At 32.8% G+C, this 22,786-nt stretch overlaps 1 protein-coding gene across 46 annotated transcripts in view; it reads right to left on the bottom strand.

Moving 5' to 3' along the window:
- The window catches only part of LOC120330368 (uncharacterized), an 84,169-nt gene that overhangs the window by 47,625 nt on the left and 13,758 nt on the right, over positions 1-22,786 (bottom strand). For 41 of the 46 annotated variants that reach the window (XM_078118492.1, XM_078118487.1, XM_078118490.1 and 38 more), the window contains exons 30-71: positions 22,375-22,671; positions 22,150-22,293; positions 21,565-21,699; positions 21,246-21,380; positions 20,965-21,084; positions 20,475-20,612; positions 20,269-20,403; positions 19,983-20,138; positions 19,634-19,768; positions 19,404-19,538; positions 19,102-19,224; positions 18,007-18,144; positions 17,699-17,833; positions 17,306-17,464; positions 16,857-16,994; positions 15,948-16,082; positions 15,330-15,455; positions 13,906-14,043; positions 12,791-12,925; positions 12,528-12,689; positions 11,854-11,988; positions 11,570-11,704; positions 11,282-11,404; positions 10,980-11,117; positions 10,162-10,296; positions 9,577-9,711; positions 8,931-9,068; positions 8,630-8,764; positions 8,146-8,370; positions 7,677-7,883; positions 7,084-7,338; positions 6,451-6,567; positions 5,517-5,642; positions 4,999-5,124; positions 4,673-4,798; positions 3,826-3,951; positions 3,308-3,433; positions 2,986-3,105; positions 2,251-2,376; positions 1,403-1,528; positions 884-1,009; positions 558-683 (exon numbers count right to left, since the gene is read on the bottom strand). In XM_078118492.1, the coding sequence (XP_077974618.1) occupies positions 558-683; positions 884-1,009; positions 1,403-1,528; positions 2,251-2,376; positions 2,986-3,105; positions 3,308-3,433; positions 3,826-3,951; positions 4,673-4,798; positions 4,999-5,124; positions 5,517-5,642; positions 6,451-6,567; positions 7,084-7,338; positions 7,677-7,883; positions 8,146-8,370; positions 8,630-8,764; positions 8,931-9,068; positions 9,577-9,711; positions 10,162-10,296; positions 10,980-11,117; positions 11,282-11,404; positions 11,570-11,704; positions 11,854-11,988; positions 12,528-12,689; positions 12,791-12,925; positions 13,906-14,043; positions 15,330-15,455; positions 15,948-16,082; positions 16,857-16,994; positions 17,306-17,464; positions 17,699-17,833; positions 18,007-18,144; positions 19,102-19,224; positions 19,404-19,538; positions 19,634-19,768; positions 19,983-20,138; positions 20,269-20,403; positions 20,475-20,612; positions 20,965-21,084; positions 21,246-21,380; positions 21,565-21,699; positions 22,150-22,293; positions 22,375-22,671 (6,051 nt within the window). The remainder of the gene's footprint in view (positions 1-557; positions 684-883; positions 1,010-1,402; positions 1,529-2,250; positions 2,377-2,985; positions 3,106-3,307; positions 3,434-3,825; positions 3,952-4,672; positions 4,799-4,998; positions 5,125-5,516; positions 5,643-6,450; positions 6,568-7,083; positions 7,339-7,676; positions 7,884-8,145; positions 8,371-8,629; positions 8,765-8,930; positions 9,069-9,576; positions 9,712-10,161; positions 10,297-10,979; positions 11,118-11,281; positions 11,405-11,569; positions 11,705-11,853; positions 11,989-12,527; positions 12,690-12,790; positions 12,926-13,905; positions 14,044-15,329; positions 15,456-15,947; positions 16,083-16,856; positions 16,995-17,305; positions 17,465-17,698; positions 17,834-18,006; positions 18,145-19,101; positions 19,225-19,403; positions 19,539-19,633; positions 19,769-19,982; positions 20,139-20,268; positions 20,404-20,474; positions 20,613-20,964; positions 21,085-21,245; positions 21,381-21,564; positions 21,700-22,149; positions 22,294-22,374; positions 22,672-22,786) is intronic. The other 5 variants (XM_078118454.1, XM_078118452.1, XM_078118455.1 and 2 more) reach the window with 5 other exon arrangements.

Genomic DNA, 22,786 nt, shown 5'->3' with positions numbered 1-22,786 from the left:
TAAGAACATTTTTGTCATAACAATGACGATTCCCTCATATCGATTTATAGGTTCGAATTTAATGGGAACAATCAAGTGCAATGCAATTGTTAAACTCATTTCTGTGACAAGGTGGTTAAAGTAATCACTGCACAATTATGGTCTCTTTCCCCATTTATATACAGGAGTCTGGTATACTATTTTCAACTCAACCTAGACTGTCCTACACTTTCCACCCTGCTAGATGATATGAAAACCCCCATATTGTACTACTAAATTAGATAAGAAAATAACAAAATAGCTGATCGAGTGAGGCCAAAAAGAGGCCAAAAGAAAAATATGAGACAAAACTTAAAATGTTTATTCATATTTGGAGAAACATAACTAATTATATCAAAATAAAATAGGTACCGGTATATGTTTGTTGTCAACTAATATTGAAATTGTCAAAATGCTACCAAAGATAAGCTTTAACTACGTGCTTACACTTATGTTAGAACATCTGGACATAAAAATGATAAGATTAATGCTAATGGTAAGATTAATGCTAACACCAAAAACTTTTAACAGACTCATACCAATTCTACAATGCTGTCCTGTGTATCCATCCTTACATATGCACATATAAACACCACCAGCATCTTGGGCTTGTTCGCATCTTCCACCATTCATACAAGGATTTGGCATACATGGATTTTTGGGAGCTGAAAAATAAAATTTTAAATGTAAATTCGTTCAATTTTCATGAAGAATTACTACTGTGAAAAAAGAAACGTGCAGTAAACTGTATAGCCAACCTAAAAAAATCATATTAAGGTGTTTTAAGAGAGTTTGAAAATAATAATTCTAACAGGAAAGTAAGCATAAATTACACTTGCAATGAAGCTCGTAAAATATTACATACCAGTTCTACAATGTTTTCCTGTGTATCCATCTTTGCATACGCACATGTAAACACCGGCGACATCTTGGGCTTGTTCGCATCTTCCACCATTCATACAAGGGTTTGGCATACATGGATTTTTGGGAGCTGAACAATAAAAATTTTAAATGTAAATTCTATTAGGTATTTTACTATGAAAAGAGATATGTGCAAATGAGACATGTATACTGTTCAAATTACTGAAATCTAGCAACTATCCATAGCTTGATGTTTGATGCATTGTGATAGGAATTAAGAACATGTTTGTCATCACAATGATGATTCCCTCATATCGAATCATAGTCTCAAACCTTATGCGGACAATCAAGTGCAAGACGAATGTTGAACTCATTTCTGTGACGGGGTGGTTAATATATTCACTGCACAATTATCGCATCATTCCCCATTCACATCCAAGAGTCTTGTATACTATGTTAGAACATATTAGACCTAAAAAGATTCATTGATACTATCATAAAAAACTTTTAACAGGTGTCATACCATCTCTACAATGCTGTCCTGTGTATCCATCTTTGCATACACACATGTAAACACCAGCGACATCTTGGGCTTGTTCGCATCTTCCACCATTCATACAAGGGTTTGGCATACATGGATTTTTGGGAGCTGTACAAACAAAAAATTTGAACGTAAATTCTATTAAGTATTTTACTATGAAAAGGATATGTACAATTAACAAAATTGGTAATCTATAAAACATATAAACCGGTCAACTTATTGGATTCTAAGAACTACTCATAGCTTGACGGTTCATGCATTGTGAAAGACATTAAGAACATTTTTATCATAACAATGACGATTCCCTCATATCGATTTATAAGTTCGAATTTAATGGGAACAATCAAGTGCAATGCAATTGTTAAACTCATTTCTGTGACAAAGTGGTTAAAGTAATCACTGCACAATTATGGTCTCCTTCCCCATCTATATACAGGAGTCTGGTATACTATTTTCAACTCAACCTAGAATGTCCTACACTTTCCTCCCTGCTAGATGATATGAAAACCCTCATATTGTACTACTAAATTAGATAAGAAAATAACAAAATACCCGATCCAGTGAGGCCAAAAAGAGGCCAAAAGAAGAATATGAGACAAAACTTGAAATGTTTTTTCATATTTGGAGAAACATTACTACGTGTATCAAAATAAAATAAGTACCGGTATATGTTTGTTGTCAACTAATATTAAAATTGTCAAAATGCTACCAAAGATAAACTTTAACTATGTGCTTACACTCAAGTTAGAACATACTAGACATAAAAATGATAAGATTAATGCTAATGGTAAGATTAATGCTAACACCAAAAACTTTTAACAGACTCATACCAATTCGACAATGCTGTCCTGTGTATCCATCCTTACATATGCACATATAAACACCACCAGCATCTTGGGCTTGTTCACACCTTCCACCATTCATACAAGGGTTTGGTTTGCATGGGTCTTTGGGGGCTGGAGAATGGAATGTTGAATGTAAAATCATTGAATAATATTAAGCATTTTTTTTATTATAAAACAGAAAAGTAAAATTAATTGTATTTGTAATCTATAAATCGATTAAACCAGGGTTTTCCGAACTTTCTATTCATAGGTTCATTTTGGATAATTTATACATCGCTCATGTACTCCCAGAATTCAGTCATATTTTTGAGTTACAAACTCAACTTTGTCTGAAGCACAACTTATTTTTCAAAGCAAGGTAACACATTCTTTAAATCTAAATTAGCGAAAACTTTAAAATTGATAAATATAGTTTATTATGAGGAGCTTTGTGAATATTACTAACCAAAGAATACAAAGTTATTCACAACAGTGTAATCCAAGCTTATCAAAACACTAGAATGAAACTGAAATCAATCGACTGGATATGTCCAGCAATCCCAGCTGATGTGATAGGTGGGCCTGCATTTTAGCAACAAACTTAATAATATAAATTCAATCATTAGCAACTGTTCTACAAAAATAATGTTAAGGTGTTTTGAGGAAATTTGGAAATAATAATTGTAATATGAAAGTAAACATATATTATACCTACAATAAAGCTTGTAAAATACTACATACCAAAACTACAATGTCTTCCTGTATATCCATCCTCACATAAGCACCTATATCCACCATACATATCTATCTCACACCTTCCTCCATTCATACAAGGATTTGTCATACATGGGTTTTTGGGAGCTGAAAAATAAAATTTTAAATGTAAATTGATTCCAAGATTCATTAAGAATTTACCATTGTGAAAAAAGAAAGGTGCAGTAAACTGTATAGCCAACCTAAAAAAATCATATTAAGGTGTTTTAAGAGAGTTTGAAAATAATAATTCTAACAGGAAAGTAAGCATAAATTACACTTGCAATAAAGCTCGTAAAATATTACATACCAGTTCTACAATGTTTTCCTGTGTATCCATCTTTGCATACGCACATGTAAACACCGGCGACATCTTGGGCTTGTTCGCATCTTCCACCATTCATACAAGGGTTTGGCATACATGGATTTTTGGGAGCTGAACAATAAAAATTTAAATGTAAATTCTATTAGGTATTTTACTATGAAAAGAGATATGTGCAAATGAGACATGTATACTGTTCAAATTTCTGAAATCTAGCAACTATCCATAGCTTGATGTTTGATGCATTGTGATAGGAATTAAGAACATGTTTGTCATCACAATGATGATTCCCTCATATCGAATCATAGTCTCAAACCTTATGCGGACAATCAAGTGCAAGACGAATGTTGAACTCATTTCTGTGACGGGGTGGTTAATATAATCACTGCACAATTATCGCATCATTCCCCATTCACATCCAAGAGTCTTGTATACTATGTTAGAACATATTAGACCTAAATAGATTCATTGATACTATCATAAAAAACTTTTAACAGGTGTCATACCATCTCTACAATGCTGTCCTGTGTATCCATCTTTGCATACACACATGTAAACACCAGCGACATCTTGGGCTTGTTCGCATCTTCCACCATTCATACAAGGGTTTGGCATACATGGATTTTTGGGAGCTGAACAAACAAAAAATTTGAACGTAAATTCTATTAAGTATTTTACTATGAAAAGGATATGAACAATTAACAAAATTGGTAATCTATAAAACATATAAACCGGTCAACTAACTGGATTCTAACAACTACTCATAGCTTGACGGTTCATGCATTGTGATAGACATTAAGAACATTTTTGTCATAACAATGACGATTCCCTCATATCGATTTATAGGTTCGAATTTAATGGGAACAATCAAGTGCAATGCAATTGTTAAACTCATTTCTGTGACAAGGTGGTTAAAGTAATCACTGCACAATTATGGTCTCTTTCCCCATTTATATACAGGAGTCTGGTATACTATTTTCAACTCAACCTAGACTGTCCTACACTTTCCTCCCTGTTAGATGATATGAAAGCCCCCATATTGTACCACTAAATTAGATAAGAAAATAACAAAATAGCTGATCGAGTGAGGCCAAAAGGAGGCCAAAAGAAAAATATGAGACAAAACTTAAAATGTTTATTCATATTTGGAGAAACATAACTAATTATATCAAAATAAAATAGGTACCGGTATATGTTTGTTGTCAACTAATATTGAAATTGTCAAAATGCTACCAAAGATAAGCTTTAACTACGTGCTTACACTTATGTTAGAACATCTGGACATAAAAATGATAAGATTAATGCTAATGGTAAGAATAATGCTAACACCAAAATCTTTTAACAGACTCATACCAATTCTACAATGCTGTCCTGTGTATCCATCCTTACATATGCACATATAAACACCACCAGCATCTTGGGCTTGTTCGCATCTTCCACCATTCATACAAGGATTTGGCATACATGGATTTTTGGGAGCTGAAAAATAAAATTTTAAATGTAAATTCGTTCAATTTTCATGAAGAATTACTACTGTGAAAAAAGAAACGTGAAGTAAACTGTATAGCCAACCTAAAAAAATCATATTAAGGTGTTTTAAGAGAGTTTGAAAATAATAATTCTAACAGGAAAGTAAGCATAAATTACACTTGCAATGAAGCTCGTAAAATATTACATACCAGTTCTACAATGTTTTCCTGTGTATCCATCTTTGCATACGCACATGTAAACACCGGCGACATCTTGGGCTTGTTCGCATCTTCCACCATTCATACAAGGGTTTGGCATACATGGATTTTTGGGAGCTGAACAATAAAAATTTAAATGTAAATTCTATTAGGTATTTTACTATGAAAAGAGATATGTGCAAATGAGACATGTATACTGTTCAAATTTCTGAAATCTAGCAACTATCCATAGCTTGATGTTTGATGCATTGTGATAGGAATTAAGAACATGTTTGTCATCACAATGATGATTCCCTCAAAACGAATCATAGTTTCAAACCTTATGCGGACAATCAAGTGCAAGACGAATGTTGAACTAATTTCTGTGACGGGGTGGTTAATATAATCACTGCACAATTATCGCATCATTCCCCATTCACATCCAAGAGTCTTGTATACTATGTTAGAACATATTAGAACTAAAAAGATTCATTGATACTATCATAAAAAACTTTTAACAGGTGTCATACCATCTCTACAATGCTGTCCTGTGTATCCATCTTTGCATACACACATGTAAACACCACCTGCATCTTGTGCTTGTTCGCATCTTCCACCATTCATACAAGGATTTGGCATACATGGATCTTTTGGAGCTGAACAGTGAAAATTCAAATGTAAATTCTATTAATTTCTAAGAAATAAAATATGTACAATTAATGATATTGGTGATCTATGAAACATATGAACTGTTTAAAGAGTACTCTGAGATGCTTGGGCTTTTCTCTGTTATACATACAGTGGTCATGAAATTACATACCCGGCGATGTGGCTCATCGTGCTAAGCGTTAGAAATACGTTCGCAACCGCACCTCTGATTACTCTGCATGGGTTCGAATGTTTGAATCCCATGCGGAGATGGCTATGTGCAAGAGGATTGCTGGACTCCTCGCCGCCGTAGGGTGGTTTACGTAAGCGCTGGTTGCTTACGGCTTTCTCCACCATCAAGTCCATGCTCCCGAAAAAAAATAACTATGGTAACTAATACCAAACTCAACATGGAATGGTAACCGAACACATTTATACATCATATGTATCTTGTGCTTGCTCACATCTTCTGCCATTCATACAAGGGTTTGAATTTCTACTGCAAAGAAAGATACCTACACTGAACAGTTTTGACATCTATGAAGCATATAAGCTGTTCTAACTACTGAAATTTACCAATTCTCTATAGCCTCATGAAAGTTGCATTGTGATAAGCAGTAAAAGAATTCTTGTCATCACAATGATGATTCTCGATATGATTTAGTGATTTCGCACCTTACAGGGATGATAATGTGCAAGACGATTGTTAGACTTGTGCAACAGGGTGGTTGATGTAATCACTGTGCAATTCGAACTTCTTTTATCATCAACATCCAGGAGTAATGCTAATACCAAAAACTTTTAACAGACTCATACCAATTCTACAATGCTGTCCTGTGTATCCATCCTTACATATGCACATATAAACACCACCAGCATCTTGGGCTTGTTCACATCTTCCACCATTCATACAAGGGTTTGGATCACATGGAGCTAAATATAAATAATTGTTTTTTGATTTATGTTCACATTAAGAAAACAGACTGATACTTTCTTGTGTATTTTGTATATATATATATTGATAGCTTGTTACTGTTACCATACATATGCACATATAAACACCACCAGCATCTTGGGCTTGTTCACATACAAGGGTTTGGATCACATGGAGCTAAATATAAAATATTATTTTTTGATTTATGTTTACATAAGGAAAACAGACTGATACTTTGCTGTGTATTTTGTATATATATATTGATAGCTTGTTACTGTCACCATACTTTATTTTCGAAAACTATGAAAAATTTGTTTGCACATCAGCTATGTATTATAAGAGGACGAAACAATATTGCCTTAGAATAATAACATACCTAAATATTTTCAGATTTAGCTGTTGTCAAACAAATGCTTGTACCGCATCTGCATTTGTATTTACATCATCATAGAAGCTTGTATTCCCATTTAGAGTTAATTTTGTTCACATAATTAGACTGATATAAGCATACTTACTTGGAGGCGTAAGTGAGGCACAATCTACTGAGAAGCTTCCAGGGCCTGCTCTTGTTCCATCAATTTCTTTTCCAGACATTCTTTCTACACACCAACAGAATCCAGTCGAACCATGGCATTGTGTAAATTCATAATGTCCATACATATCACATTGTGGAATATATGCTCCAATCATCATTCCCCCATCTTTCATATTTTCTTTCAGTTTATTCATTCGTATATATCCACAAGTACCTTCCTCAAACTCTCTTGGAACTAAAAATCAAACATATACTTTAACAGATGTCATATATCTTGATGCTAGAAAGAAAAATTATCAAATTAAATAAAAACGTCTACAATCGAAAATATATGTTTAACATAATTAATAAGATAAATGTCACAGAATTACCCAAAACGATAAATTTTGTCTGCATCATCTTTTTGCATCAAAAATATTTCTCTCCTTATGCACTCAATTTGTTTATCCATTATTTTCTGATTAGTTATTAATTATGGTACAGTCAATTGTAATACGATATCAGACCAACCACAGAGACCTGATAATTTTTATTTTGGATAACAAGTCATGGAAATAAAATATAGTGCAAAACCTTTTTTAGTGCAGTCAAGATTAAAATCTCCAGCAGGCATTCTTGTTCCATCCATTTCTTCTCCAGTTAATGGATCAACACAATAACAATGATTCAGGAATCCATAACATTGCTTGCGTTTGTAAGTTCCATCAACATTGCAATCAAAGATCATTGCATCCATCAATCCTATCATTCTTTCGTTTTGTTGTTGACAAGTTTCTCGAGCTAATAAAAATCAAATAAAAACAATTAGAATCCTGCATGCTAAATGTTGGTAACCTCAAGCATTTATAAAGCAAAAAATTTATTTAAAATCAAAAATTGTCAAAATTGTCTCAATATATCCAAATTTCAAATACCCTGCATCGAAATAACTTTGTATAAGTAATTATTGTTGGCTTTCAATAAGGTGTATTTCAAATGTCGTCAAATTTTGGTGAATTAGGCAATATAGTTAAATTATTATCAGTAAAAAATATTTACTTACCAGGTTTAGTGGTACTGTAACAGTCGACAGTAAATTCCCCTGGTCCGCCTCTTGTTCCATCCAGTTCTCTTCCTGTCATTTTTTCTACACACCAGCAAAATCCAGTTGAATCATGGCATTGTTGTAATTCGTAATTTCCATCACCATCGCATTGTGGAACATATGCTCCGGGCATAACAGTAGTGGACATGCGAACATAGCCACAAGTTCCTTCAGCATATTTTGCTGTGAAAATCATCATGTTAAAAACAACAGTCTGTTTTTTAACCAATTTACTTCTCATCAAAGTAGTATATTGCAACAATATTATTAATAAGTTTTACCATTTAGTGAAGTCCTATGAACTGATATGAGGTTGTCTTAAGCTAATTATATTGAAAATGTAAGTTATTGACAATACCTAAAATCAGCAAAAAAGATATTGCAACCCAACAAATAATTGACTAAATTCATTGTTACAAAAAATTACAATCAATTTATACACCTTGACAGTCGATTCCACTGCCTGTGTAGTCATCATCGCATTTGCATTCCCAACCTCTAGCCCCCATGTCAACACATTTTGCCTTCGGGTGACAAGGACTTCCGAATCGCTCTTCGCATGGACCTCTGGGCTTGTCTTGAATGAATATATCAAAAATATAGTCAAATGAGTGGGGAACTATATCTTTAATTAAAAAGAACGCTTTACTATGAGTTCTAAGTAATTTTATTTCATACATTATGCTACAATGTACAATGCATGGTCAACCTATAAAAACATTAAAATGTGTAATAATGTGTACCAGTTCGGCAGTAAAACCCATCGCCTTCAAAGCCATCATTACATTCACATGTAGGGTAATCAATGCCCGGTTTACATGAAGCATTGGCATCACATTGTCTTCCATACCAGCTTGCACATTCATTTTCAGGTGAACCCTCTGTTTAAAAAATGAAATTGGAGTAGAACTTTTTAGAATATTAAATTTTGAATGTGTGATAAACTTTTATTAAACTCTGCAGCAAAGTGCATACTTGTCAAATTTATTAGTTTACATTTACAGACAGTTGATCATGGAATACTTTCATGTCACATGAATAACCTCATTTCAAGATATGAAATCCTTGCTGAGTTTCCACCCTGCATGTTATTGTTGTGTGATTTTAGTTAGCGCTGTGGAGTTCAAAAAAAATTATCCTACCGGTATATACTCATATAAAAAGTGGACTTAAAATTAACCAAGAAATTTTCATATACAGCATATAATTATGATAGGATAGAAAAATTCCTGCAATAACGTCTTTCCAAAACTTTGTTTAAATTTTCACAACAAATAGTTTCAAGTGTGAGATATTAAATTTATAATTTATGCACAAAAAGTATGATAATAACATGAGAAAACTGTAAATTTAAAACCATATAAATGTTTATTCAATCCATGCCTATACCTAAGCAATAATATCCATCTCCGTAATAACCATCATTGCATTTACATCCATAAGAGTATCTGTAATATCCTTCTACACACTGTGCATTTTCATGACAACCTCGCTCTTGCATATAGCATGGATCAACTTTATCATCTAAAGAAATATTTTTAGTTGAAATTTCGATACAAGTATTCAGTCAAATAATGGCTGCCTTTTGTATTTAAAAAAAAGTTGCTCATCGCATGTGTTGTTTTGATTTACTTGAAATACATTCATTTCTTAGGAAAGGTAAATACATGGATATGAAAAACAAGATTTATTTTGACTTCAGTCGGTTCACATTTCACTGACCAGTTGTCTTAGTCCACAAACCACGTTATATATACTATTCTAGTCCGCGACCAGTAATATTGTCAAGGTTCAACACATGATTTAGGTTTTCTTTCACCCAAGATAAATTTTACTTTAAAATTTAAAGAGTTTACTATCCATTACACAAAATGAATTCAAACATAAATAGTATAGTATGAAAAATAATTCCATTTCTCTCAGTAAGTGTATTTATTCACCTATAAGTGATGCTACTCTAAGCAATATCATTACCTCTACAGTCAAAGCCATCTCCAGAATAACCTCTTTTGCATCGACATATATATTGACCATAGATTCTTTCGCATGAAGCCTGAACACTACATGATCGACCAGCTACACGATGACAATCGCTACTCCATGTTCCACCTATGTAACAGAAAATTGAGATGTGTGTTTATAGGAATTCTTTATATTTATTAATATTTTTTGTTTATCTGAAGGAATCGTTACATACAATATTTTTTAAAAATTGATTCTGAAATACTAAATATATAAGATTTGATAACTAAAACAAAATAATTATTAAGTACTTTTTTCGGGAAAAATGTACAGTTAGACTTTTTGAGTTAAATCTGTTTTTATTGCAGAAGATTACTATTAATAACATTGTCTATTATATGTGCACTCACTACTTCAATTAATATTTTATTAAACTCTCTTGTCTGACCTGGACATAAGGGAGTCAAAATAATATACTTATGTATTAAATTATTCTTTACTTATACAAAGATCAGGTATTAACAAGCTGGAAACAGAGCATAGTAGGTTCGAGTTTAATTGAAGACAATCAAAAAAGGAAAATAATCAAATGTTAACCAAACATAGATGGTATATCAACAAACCAAAAGGCTTAATGCCCATGGTGTTGGCATCCCAATATACAGTCCTCGGATGGTGCTTAATAATCATTCAGGTTCCTTCTTTGTTACACATCAGATGGTTGGTATCTTATGTTATATAATATCAACTGAATATACATGAAAATAGCTTGATGTTGGATTAAATTCAATTGAAGAAGTAAAAGCACATAGTATACAATAAACACATACTTGAACAGTAAAAACCATTGCCCCAGTATCCATCATTGCATACACATTGGTATGTTCCATCAGTGCCCTGCTTACAAGTGGCATCGTTTCCACAAACTCTTCCATATGCTTGATGACACTGTGATTTAAATTCACCAGCTAAAAGATAAAACAATCAAATAGAAAATAGTATGTAAAAAAAATTACTAAAAACACTCTTTCTGCATCAACTCTAGACAGCAAATGTTTTAGCTGAAAAAATAATGAATTCACCGGTACCTAAAAATACAAATTATGAAGCGAAATATATGTTGCTGACTAACCTCCACAGTACAGACCATTGCCAAAATAACCACCTCTGCATCTACACTGCCAGCCATCATCTCCCATGTCAACACAATCAGCATTAAGTGAACATCTTTGTCCATAACGTTCAAAGCATTCACCTGTTATAAAATTTTGAATAGCCTTGTTTATACCTGGTAACAATTCAAACAATTCTGACATCTCGTACTAGTCTTCAACTACAAAAAGTTTATAATCATTTGTTAATGATTTGGTCTGTCTGTCAAATTTCCGCCAATTGCGAGACTGAGAATATAAAAGTTTACTTCTGCACACGATTCCATTTCCAGCATATCCTCTATTACATTGACATTCATGTCCATTTTCTGTATTTACACATCTGGAGTTTCTTGCACATCTTCGACCAAACCGTTCATGGCATTTATCAGACAATTCCCCAGCTAAAATGTGAAATAAAATTTAATTCAACCCTTTAAGAAATTCTTCAAAATTGTTCAAAGTATTTAAGATTTTTTTTAGCTTATTCGCGATTGAGATCAGTTCATAATGGCCTCAATATTCTCAATTTGAAAAAAATTAATATACTCACTTTCACAATAAAATCCATCTCCCTGGAAATCAGGGTTACATATGCATTTATGATCGCCATCTACTTCAGTACAGGTAGCATGCTCACCACACGTTCTACCATATTTTTCATGGCACCTGTCCTTTGGTTTACCAGCTTGAAATAAAAATTAAATGTTAAAGAAAGAAAGATGATGAATGTGTTCATATGTATTTGGTTAGAAGTTTTAAACCAAGGGTTCTCAACCAAAGGTAATTTACTTGTTGATGGTATATTTGACCTGCTTTAGGGAGAAATTTTGCAAAGAAAAAAGTACATGACCAAATGTAGTCGATGACTACATAAATGATGTCAAGGTTATTGGCATTATGACGTTCTCAGTTGTGCACTGTATGATTTCTTTGTGGGTGGCTCTCTAGCATATTTATATCATATTATATTATTAATATTATTATTTACAGCACTCAAGGTATAAACAGTATACACAGTTGAGGGATTGAATTTTCCAAGGAGTAGACGAAGTATAAAGATTGAGAAATATCTGTCTTAAACAAATTTACTATGCAAGATTCACTGCATTTACTATCAGTAACTCAGATTGATACAATTTTGAATCATTAACACCTTACAAACTAAAACAAATTGGTGGATAAATTTGATTTTTTAATCACAATTGAAAAAACAAATATTCTTACATCCACAATAGAAACCATCGCCAAAGTGGGTGTCCCTGCACTCGCATCTTTTTTTGCCCATAGAGTTCATTATGCAATCGGCATTTTCTGAACATGGTTGTCCAAAACTTCCATAACAGAACCACCAGTGAACTTGGATCATGTAACTCCATTCATAACGGTCTAAAAATAAGATTACTTTAGAAAAACACATTCATTGATATCCTAAGATTCCTCACTGTTTGGATTCAACAGCATAGATAGAAATAAGATACAAAACTTACCATCACAGTTAAAACCATCTCCTGAATATTGACGATTACATCTGCATTGGTATTCTCCATCAACATCATCGCAAGTTGCATATTTGCTGCATTTCCTACCGAATCGTCGGTGACACTGATCAACCGATTTACCCACTGTGAAATAAATAGAAAAACTTTTTTGCAAATGCAACTATGAATCAAGCAAGTAATAAAAGTAGCAAAATAACCATTGCAACACTTCGTTTAGTTTCTTGATTGTCACAGGTAATTGTAAACTATGAAATAAAAAAAATCACCCATCTTACTAGTAGGACAAAAGATAGAATTTTCTTAGGGCTGATGATGCATCCCAGTCATACCGTAAAACCCCATGGCTGTTGCCAAGTTATATCGGGTATGAGCATGGCATTTTTTGGATGAATAAATTTGGAATTTTGGACTATCATAAATCCTGCAACAAACGGGGAGTCTAATCATCTTGCACACAGTTATCCTCCAAAATGAATACACATTAATCAGTGGCGTGATAACAAACATGTTTAAAACAATTACCATTATACACTCAATAGGGACCAAATATAATACATATAGACAATATAAACTAATATTGCCAAAAATCATGTACCATAAAAATTAAAATCATGCAAGGATATTTATTTATGTCAAATTGTTTCAAAAATAAATTGTTTTAGGTGAGTAAACACGTACCACTTTTTCTTGGCAAAACCTTCCATCTTATATACATACCATACGTTTTAAACCTTATCTAAGGTTTCGTTTGCTCTCCTGATTTCATAATCAGTTTTTATTTATTTATTTTGACCAATCATTGTATTGCTATGCTGCTTATGGAGTCGAAATAAACTTATACTTATAAAATAAGTAAAATAACTACATGAACTTCCAACACTATTCAATGCCAACCTACCCTACCCTTGGGTGAGCGAACACATACTACTTCTTTTATCAATACCTTTCCATCTAAAATCTGTACGTTTCAAACCTTACTCTAGGTTTTGTTCGCTTTCCCGATTCTAATATCAGTTACTTTTACTTTTGTTTTTATCTATTTTTTTATCGTCTATTGCTGATTATGGAGTCGAAATAAACTTATACTTATACTAAATACTTACTTGAGCAGTACAATCCAGTGCCCCAGTAACCACCTTTACATCTGCATTCATATTGTCCTCCATCTCCTCTCCTACACCTTGCATTCCTATCGCATACCCGACCATATCGTGAATGACATCGAGATTTTGCTCTGCCTCCTAATAAGAAAAAAAATTTGAAATTGAATTTTTATATTTATACAAGTAGAATACAAAATGACAATCATTTCCTACATACTCGGAAGTAGACCGAAGTTGATAATGCAAACTAAATGATGTTCTGAAACTCAGCCTCTTGCACAAATATCAGGAAAGTTCGGAAAAATGTAGTGAAACAAAGATTTCTAAATAATTGAGAGCAGTGGCAATCGCCGGTAGTTTTTGTTAGTGTGACGTGTTATTAAGGCCATAAACACCTTTACCTTCGTGTTTATTCTTTCTAAATCAAAAATTTCCCACAAATATGTGCCACAACATTTATGATAATTACTTTATTTTTTGTATTTGCACAGAATTGTGAATCCTGTGACAGTTCTTATACATTCATCGACGGCGAGATGCTCAATTAGGACAAATAAAGAAGTTAATCCGCAACGTAAATTTTTTGATTGAAAAGCGGCAATATAAAATACTAAAAATAAAACCGTAAACTTTATAAATTTTGTAGTAGGCGGCCCGCGACATATTAAAAACGATTCTCTTGGCATTGTAAATCGTTAAATTCCGTGTGCCTACAGCACACATTATGTTTGGTCAGCATTGGTAACCATACGGTCGCTAAAATCAAAACACAGTAAATTGTGTGCGGGATAACCTTTTTATCCATTACTTCAAATTGTCGTCGAAAATTTTCGTGTTAACAATATACAAGGTTAGAAATGCGACTTTTTCCGAGTTGTGGTGATATATAAGATAAATAACCTAAAGTATGTTCAGTCTACTTTTATTTTAAAAAATAAGTCGCAAAAACACGTATCATAACTAATTACAAGCAGGGAGTTTATCTCATATTTTAATGTCCACAGATTGTCGCGGTATTTTAAAACTAGTACTGTTTTTATTTTGATGTAAGAAGACGCAACCGCAAGTTACGTTGGATACAACTAAATTTTTATAGAAGGACATACCGTACTAGATTCTCCTAGTTGTCATGGATTGAATATTTTACGCGACAAAAAAGTTATTATACGCCGAAAAAGTCGGCTTTTCTAACGAGCACCTAATCCCGGCGACTGTTTCAGAATGAAAGGTAATTTCCCCTTTTGAAAATCCTGGCTGCGCGCCTGATTGAGATAAAACATCAGTCTGTCTGTGTTTGTAAACTGTTGTGTCTGTGGTCACATCCAATGATGAATACAAATACAAAATGAATACCTACATAACAGCATATTGAAATACCTAAATTAAAATTTTAAAAGGTAAAACTAAATTAAACTCCATCTTACGTGCACAGTAAAATCCATTTCCGTAATATCCACTTCCACATCTACATTGCCAACCATCTTTTCCTGTGTCAGTACAAACACCACCAGTGCTTGAACATGACCTTCCATACTGATATCGACATTGATCTGAATAAAACACAAATCAGCATGCATGTGTTTGTGAAGTGGCGCTAGGAAATATGCCAAAAATGATCACTATTTACTTCTATGGTAAAGGGTCATGTTAATGCCTTCAATGCTCAGACTTGAGACATATCTGTTGTAATATATTAGCATTTATATACCCAAATAATCATTTTTTGATGTTATGTCATGTATTTGCGTCAACTCAATTCAAATATCAAGTCAACCTGGTTAAGATACGCTATTGGGCAGCCTAATGCAGCTTGTAAAAACTTAGTTACGTTTTGGAATAAAATTAACATTTTTGGGGGTTGGGGTCTTTCAACAAAAATTTTCATGTGCAAGTGTGCAACATTTCAGTTTGATATTATTTATTTATAGAAAAAAGTTGATGTCTACTGAAATCATCAAATCCTATCGTACTGTAAAATGGCATGCTTCAAATCACGTGCACATAAAGATTTCTTGTAAAATAATATTTACTCTATTTATTACCTATGCAAATAATTCCATTTCCATTGAAACCCTTATTGCATTGGCACTGGAATTGACCATCAGTTTCAACACATTTAGAATTGAAAGAACAACGTCTACCCTCTCTTTTGTGACACTCATTATCCCATTTGCCAGCTGGAAATTAAAATTAATTAATTATTAAAATAAAAAAAACAGTGAAGAAATGTGGTCCGATGATGTGTAAAAACAAAAAAAAAACAGTTACCGTATACAGTTGTTAAAAAGGATGGGTTTACAGTTCTATTTCATATCACTTTTCATATAATTTCATTTTTTAATGCCAAGCTAGTTTTGTTTTGTAACTTCTTATTGCAAAATAATACATATTTATTCAACAAACAGAGCAACAAATTTGCTATATTTTTAATCTCAATGATGTAAATCGTGTTAGTCAACAACTATTGAAATATGCATTGCTGTTAAAAATGTTTCTGACATCATAAAACTCTTAGACTTTTGGGCTTAAAAACTGAATATTGTCACATTTCAGCTATGGTATTATGCTTTAGTATGACTAAAGGAAATATGGAAAGACTTCAATTAAACATACAGGTTGTGAGTAATAAAATGTAATCTATTACATGGTGACCGTACATTTGAACCCACGTACATTTGAACCCATGTGTATATCCACGGGTTCAATCTATATGCGGGTGCTAAAACCCATGGGTTAGGGTTAGTATGAGTTCAACTATCCGAAAAACAAAAAAAATTCCATAGGTGCAATAGCATACAGGTGCAATTGTCATGGGTTCAAATGTACGTGGGTTCAAATGTAATGGAACCCTATTACATATCCATACAACTCCCATTGCTCAAATTTATCTACTTGCAAATATGGTGTCTTTAGTAAATTATGGAACATATACTCGGTCCAATTATACATACTTGAGCAAAAGAATCCATTTCCCCAATATCCAGATATGCAACTGCATTGGTATTGACCATCATCTCCTCGCTGGCAGCTGGCATCTGGATGACACCTTCTTCCAAATCGTCTATGACACCTGTCTCTGATGTTTCGATCTGAAAAATGAATGGAAATACTCAAATATTATGAAAAAGGGTCTTCTCAGCTATATAGTTATAAGAGAATGAATGTTATTCCTAATGGAATAAATCATACACGATATGGAAATAAAATATAAATTATTTGTTTGATATTTCCAGTTATAGAATTTTGACTATTTAGAAATGAAAGAACTATATATAAATCTAAATGCAATACTACAACGATTACAATTAGAATAAATAGGAAAACAAAGTTTCAATAAGCATAAATATATACGGTACATATAAATATATAATCTGAAAAAATAAATATGAAAAAATCTTACTAGCGCAAAAAAATCCGTCGCCATAATATCCTTGTCTACATTGACACTTGTATTTTCCACTACTCGACATCATGCAATCGGAACCAGCATCAGCACATCGTCTGTTGAAATGTGCTGCACATCTTCTCCAGTCAACAGACTTCATGTCTTCCTGGACTTCTGCAAAATTATACATAATATATAAAATTATTATTGGATATACATGTATATTATTAAATTTTGACTGCATAATATTTTAATTAAAACAAGATAACAAATTTAGAACATGGTGTTGTGATGATATCCAAATAGTTTGATATTCCAGAATCTATGTGTAATAAATTTGAATAACACTTAGCTATCGTCATTCACACTTCAACAAGAGAAGATTTAGTTACGAGATCTGATTCTTACCTTTGCAGTTAAAACCATTGCCCCAGTACCCACGATTGCAACTGCATTGGTGACGACCGTCTACTTGAGTGCATGATGAATACTGACCACATCTTCTGCCAAAACGACGATGGCATTCATTTTCCCATTTGCCAGCTGTGTATATTATAGAAAAAGTTGTAGTACAGGAATAATATTGTAAATTATAAAGTTTGATATTTGTTTAATAAAATATAATTAAACAGTAATAAGTAATAAATAATTTAAAATCACTTGTTGTTATAATAAACAGTCATCAAAATTCCTTACACACGAAAAGTGCAACTCACATGAACAATAAAATCCATTTCCCCAATAATTATCATTGCAGGTGCACTCATGATCTCCATTCAAAAGTACTCTGCATCTTCCATTTTCACTACACGTCCTGCCAAATTTTCGGTGACACTGTGATTTTGGTGTTCCTCCTATAAAATATATTAATATTAATAAAAGCACATAATTTCGAAGATGATTCGATTATATATATTTATACATACCGGTATTTATAAATTAGCTATGCAAACTTGAAATGCTGTACCTTGATGAGAACTAATATTATAAAAACGATACACACATTTCTACCATCTATTTTATCATAAATTGTATCGGGATATAAAAGATAATGGAAAAGTTGAAAAAAATTGAAAAAATCAATCTTGTTGTGATGAATATTATTCTGAGTTTTTTACCCACACTATTCGCATAGTTCTATGGTACCAGTCGGCAGCATATTTGTACAATTTAAAAATTATTTTTGGTTTAGTTAAGACTATTTTTACCGTAAGTTTACACTTTGGTTGAATGTCCTATCTCTGATTCAAAATCTTTATTAAATCATGGTGACACTATGTTAGGTTCAGAACAATTTTCTTGAAATCATCACAAATTAAAATGGTTTGATTCTTAGTAATCACCATAAACTGTAGGTTTTATTTGAAAAAGATTGTATTGTGCACAAAATCTAAACGAGAATATCAGTTGGAAACCGAAGACTTTACGATCGATAGTTAGGGGATCCCCCAAAACAGAAACTGCAGTTTCGATTCATCCGCTCTTGTAACTTGCGCACTGCGCATCGCACACACACACTCGGCGGGTCTCAAAATTCTCTCGTTTCACAAAAATCTAGATCACTATATCAATAATTGATTGATAACTCGCTAATTATACGACATAATTCGCCCAAAATCAATAGGATTCTGGTCCGAGATAAGATGAATGCACATGCAAAATATGGAGCAGATTCAATCTTGCTTTCGTGAGATATCGCGTGCATCTAACAGACAAACATACAAATACCTATCAACATACTTACCAATTAAAATCGATAAGTAATGATAAAAAAATTGACATATTTGTACTTCATTATTTTATGAACATACTTGCACAATATAAACCATTGCCAAATAACCCTCCTTTGCATCTGCATTGCCAACCATCATCTCCAGTGTCAACACAATCAGCAAATTCTGAACATGGTTGATTATAACGATGGTAGCATTGGCCTGCAAAAAGTATACATTTATGCCAGAATCAAATCAATATTTGATCATTCTCTCTCTAAAAATACAGAATAACTAAGACGAGATTGTTATGAGATAAAGTAGCAAACATAGCAATATAATATAAATTAAAAATACCATTTTATTTAGAAATCCTAAAACATTAAAACTTTTTCACTGACCTACACACATGAATCCAGTTCCTGTATATCCTCTATTACATGTACATACAGGTTCTCCATCAATGGTTTGACATTGTGAATTAGTACCACATCGTCTGCCATATCGTCGGTGACATTCATTTTCCCATTGTCCCTCTATAAAAATGGAAATAAAAACAGCTCATGTTGAAATCTATACATTACTTTCTTCCTAATTTTTATGATATCATTAGAGATTAGTAATAACTTACGTGAGCAATAAAATCCATTTCCAAAATATCCATCATTACATTTACAGTTGAAATATCCATCAACTTCAGTACATTTTGCATTGGAATTACATAATCTACCAAATTGTTTATGGCATTGGTTCTTTTCTTTACCATCTACAAGTAATTTATTAAAACGTTCAGATGTTGAATACAGATATGGTTAAAAAAGTTGAAAAATGTTAAGCATTTTAAAATTTTGGAATTTTGAGTAAATCACTAAATCTACATTCCTAAAAAACTTTTATTAGGTCGGAATGAAAACTATTGAGCATCAACCTGATTTATAGATATAAAATATGAAGTAGAAAAAAAGTGATATAATTATTACCTGCACAATAAAATCCGTCCCCAAAGAATCCAGCCCTACATCTGCAACCATATCTATTGCCATAAAATGCGAAACAATCAGCATTCTCAGAACATCTTCTATGATGATAACGGGCACACATTTCCCAATCTGTCTGTATAGACTCCTCATCAGAATCTGTAGAATTTTTTTATGGTAATTCAATTAACAACTTAGAAATATATCATATAGAAACCAAAAAAGGGATGTAGCTTTCAGAATATGATTGATTTACAAATTAGCATTTCAATACATTTAAAACACATACCATCACAAGAGAATCCATCTCCATAATAACCTCGTCTGCATCTACATACTGGTGTTGCATCTCTCATATCGCAGAATGCATTCCTGCCGCAACGTCTACCATAGCGTCTGTGACAAGTATTTTTCCATTGACCGCCTTGAAAAAATATTGGAATTTATTTTACAAAATATATCGTAACACCTAAGGTTTTTATCCTAAAGACTTACTAGCACAATAGAATCCATTTCCCCAGTAGTTGTTATTGCAAACACAGTTGTAGGTAGAAGGAGTTGTTTCTTGGCAAGAAGCATTGTCACTGCAACGTCGGCCATAGTCTCTGTGGCAGTTTGAGGCAGGTGTTCCACCTGAAAAAAGTGTAAATGAATTGTCGAAATGTAAAAAAATTGTTCAATGAGGCAGGCATTGGGATTTATTTGACAAAAAAGTAAACCAAAATGAATACTATATATGAAAAAAGATTTGAATCTTAATTCTCCAACTAATGCAATTTTAATCTATTATAAATGTGTCTAATATTCAATACAGACGAAGCTGTGTTTAAGCCGCCATTCCAATTTCAGTATTAGTTCAAGGAACTGAAAAGTTTTAGCTTTGTGCATGGTAGTTCATTTCTCACACTGTGCGTGAGGTGGTGTCCATCAGATATGGAGCAAAAAAATCTGAAAACAGGAAACAATATAAGACATTCGCTCTTACTTTGACAATACAGTCCATTTCCAAAGAATCCTCCTCTGCATCTACATTCCCAGTTGCCTTCAATTTCAATGCAATCTGCATTTGCGGAACATCTGCGACCATAGCGACTAAGGCATGCTCCTGTTTAGTAAATCAAATGAATTATCATAAAAATTTAATTTTTTTTTTTTTTTCAATTTTGTGTGATCTGAAAATATTCATCAGCCAGTCCACATTCAATTGAAAATAACATATTTTCTAATTGCCTATTAAAATAACAAAAAATAGTTAAACAAAGTTACCTCTGCACGTATGTCCATTGCCAACAAAACCTCTATTGCACTGACATACTGCTTGTCCATCTCTTGTCACACAATTTGCGTTTTTATTACACCTTCGTCCATAACGCCTGTGGCATTCATTGACCCATTTTCCTTCTGTAAAGTGATTATATATTTATCAAGAAATTTTCAGTTCAATATCTATAACATTCAAAAATAAAGCCTCCTAAAATCATAACCAAACATTACAGCGGCAACGTTCAAAAAAACTGAAACGGTTTTCACAAAAAAAAAGTTATGTTCTGAAAATCATAACTATAAATGATGCAGTAAAACTTACGGACACATAATCTTCCATCTCCAAAGAATCCGCTGTTACATTGACATTTGTATTGGCCATCAACCTGGGTACATTTAGCGTTACCACTACAGTCTTTACCATAGTTTTGATGACATCTGTTGTTGTACTTTCCTCCTAGTATATTCGAATCATGAGAATTATGAGTAATCATAAATCATAAATTTTTTATATAAGAGATTTACCTATTTATCATCAATATAAAATATAAGTACAAATCCAAGAAACACAGGCATACTGTACAATGATCTCAATGATGACCTGTTTGAGTGTTAGCATGCACATATGAGGTTCAATAAAGGTATCAGAAGCAGTTAAATTCTAGGTATGTATTAATCAATGAAACCTTTTTATTTATCAAAATATTAACACTGATATTTACACAATAAAATTTGTATTTAGAAGGTGGAATACGAAAATAAAAATTTTAATTTCAAGTGTTCTAGTAATATTTAGGTATCAGAATGAGCACATAATTTATTTACTATAGTATGCATGCACCAGTTTTCAAAAAATTGCATATACAAATTTTGTAAAATTATTCTCAAATAACCATCAATTATATACTTGAACAGTAGAATCCATTTCCCCAGAATCCAGGTTTACATTTGCACATATATCTTCCATCACCCATCATCATGCAGTCAGCATTATCAGAGCATGGTCTGTATAGATTTCTGTAGCATCTTTCCCAGTGCACAGACATCATGTCTACAAATTAAAAAATTTAAATACAGGTATTATTAAATTTTAAAATAAACGAACGATTAAACAACATGAAATTTATTTTACCTTGATCTTTCTTGCATTCCAAGCCGGTTCCGGAGTATCCAGCATTGCAGCGACATACCCATTTAGAAGCACCCAAATCAGTACACGCAGCATTCACGTCGCATTTACGATTATGTCTCTTCTCACATTCGTCTGTTGGTGTCTCATCTTCTTCATCATCAGGGTCGCAATCGAAACCATCACCAAAATAATTGTCATTACATTGGCATTGATATTCTCCATTTACATTGTTACACCTAGAGTTTGGCCCACACATGCGGCCCCATCGTCGATGGCACTGGTCTTTTGGTTCTCCGCCTAAAAATGAAGAAAAAAATATTTTTAACAGCCAAAGTTATACAAGCATTGCCAATTCAGTCTAAACTAAACAAACCGTCAGAAATTTTCTAAAGGGGGTTAAAGGGTCAAAGCT

The sequence above is a fragment of the Styela clava genome, chromosome 12, assembly GCF_964204865.1.
Source record: "Styela clava chromosome 12, kaStyClav1.hap1.2, whole genome shotgun sequence".
In the NCBI taxonomy this organism is placed as follows: domain Eukaryota; kingdom Metazoa; phylum Chordata; class Ascidiacea; order Stolidobranchia; family Styelidae; genus Styela; species Styela clava.
This window is presented reverse-complemented; position numbering and strand designations above follow the sequence as displayed.